The sequence below is a fragment of the Centruroides sculpturatus genome, unplaced genomic scaffold, assembly GCF_000671375.1.
Source record: "Centruroides sculpturatus isolate CEXI.00-Female unplaced genomic scaffold, Cexi_2.0 scaffold938, whole genome shotgun sequence".
Taxonomy (NCBI): Eukaryota; Metazoa; Arthropoda; class Arachnida; order Scorpiones; family Buthidae; genus Centruroides; species Centruroides sculpturatus.
In genome coordinates this window covers 345,673-347,382 of record NW_019385371.1, presented here as the reverse complement: position 1 = coordinate 347,382, position 1,710 = coordinate 345,673, and the positions used below count along the sequence as shown (strand labels likewise).

The 1,710-nt window shown below is 31.1% G+C and overlaps 1 protein-coding gene across 2 annotated transcripts in view; it reads left to right on the top strand.

Moving 5' to 3' along the window:
- Positions 1-173: 173 nt before the first annotated feature.
- LOC111638247 (inactive pancreatic lipase-related protein 1-like) overlaps positions 174-1,710 on the top strand; it is a 65,272-nt gene continuing 63,735 nt past the window's right edge. Inside the window, exon 1 of one of the 2 annotated variants that reach the window (XM_023383909.1) lies at positions 174-208. In XM_023383909.1, coding sequence (XP_023239677.1) covers positions 199-208 — 10 coding nt within the window. In that variant the 5' untranslated portion in view covers positions 174-198. Of the gene's footprint in view, positions 209-823; positions 878-1,710 lie in introns of those variants that run through there. The other variant, XM_023383910.1, reaches the window with a different exon arrangement.

The following is a 1,710-nucleotide window of genomic DNA, read 5'->3' as shown; positions in this document are numbered from 1 at the left end:
TGAAAGTGGTTGAAAGTGGCTTTCTATTTCGAATGTTTTGTTCGAATTTGTTCGAATTAAATTCGAACATAAAATTCGAATATTGGTTCGATTATAGAACGATTGTAAACGTTCCAGAAACGTTGAAAATAGTTCGTTTGACTAAACGTAAAAATTCTGTAATTAGTCTGGAAACGGGGGACCTAATTCTTGCATTCTATGAAAACGGGTAAGATTAGCTATAATGTAATTATCTTAATCTTCACTATCGTTACTTTTTGCCCAGCGAAGCGGGTCCTTGCAGCTAGTTTACAGAATAAGAATTATCATTATTTATAGCTGAAACTTTGGCTAGGCCTAAATATAGTATGTATTACAGTATATATAGTACCTATCTCAAATTTTTAATCCTTTACATTTAAACTCATTAGTATAATCTCAAAAACGTTATAAGTATCTATTATTTACTGGTAGAATGACAAAAAAGAATAGAGACAAACTCAAAGCTTATCTAGCAGTTAATTATGTGTTAAGGAATACTACTTAATGTACAACCCGAAAGTGATAGTGTTCAACAACCGACCGTAAGCAACCGATACTCTGTGATTCTTCTTCTCACATGCAATGTGATTCTGTCATTCGAGGCTGAAATTTACAACGTGTCTTCAAATTTTAACTGTTAAAGTGTAAAACTAATGAATAATAATAATAACAGTATATCCTACAATTTAAAATACATATTTGAATTATCCTAATGAAATATAATACACGTATTTAATACATTAATATTAATAAATATAAATTTTTAGGAAAATAATTAAAATAATTTTATTCTGTTTACAGATTATGATCTTAACTATATTTATTTTATACGTATTCTTGTCAATTATAAATAAAGGTATGTATTTTTTAGATTAATAACTTCAATAAATATCATAATAAGATTGTTTATTAAAAATAATAGCCTAATCAGAATTTATTTAGTCTTAAATATTTTCTGGATTATCCTGATTCATAATAATTGCTTGTTTTTATTCATAAATATAAAAACGGTGTAAATAATATCCCTTCCTTATGTGTATACACAATAAACTTTCACTGTGTACCGTATCTTTACTACAGTATGTAACCTAAACAATAATAGATTACGTACAGTACATCATAATGCACATCTATTACTGCAATATAGTATAAGCAGACACTTTACATATACTATATACAGTAGACTTCCCTATAACGCGGGTTCCAATAACGTAGATTGCTATGATGCGGCGAAAAAATTGCGGCAGTATTCGTATAAAGAGACGCGTAAAACGTGGTAAAATGTCATCGCCAACTCGTCATCGCGGACGAGCAGCCGAACTACTTTCCGCCGCCAGCGCCACGCTACAGAGAGTTTAGGCTGGTAAGTTGAGTTTACTATCGTGTATCGTCTGTACAGTATGTAAATTAGGTATCGTAAGTCTAATACAGTACTGTAATTTTATACATTTCTTGTGAAAGAAACATTTCTTATTCAACGGCCATTAATATTATTTATATTAATGATGTCTCCAAAGTTCAACGAAGTTTTCGCAGAAAAATAACATCAGAAATCGCGGCCGCGGTTTGCTGCGCTGTTCCGCGACAAAAAACAAGTTTAAGCAACGGCGATGTCGAACGGTGCACACTCGGTAAGTAATCCTACAATTTTTTGTTTATAGCGTAGTTTATACGGATTATTTCCAAAAA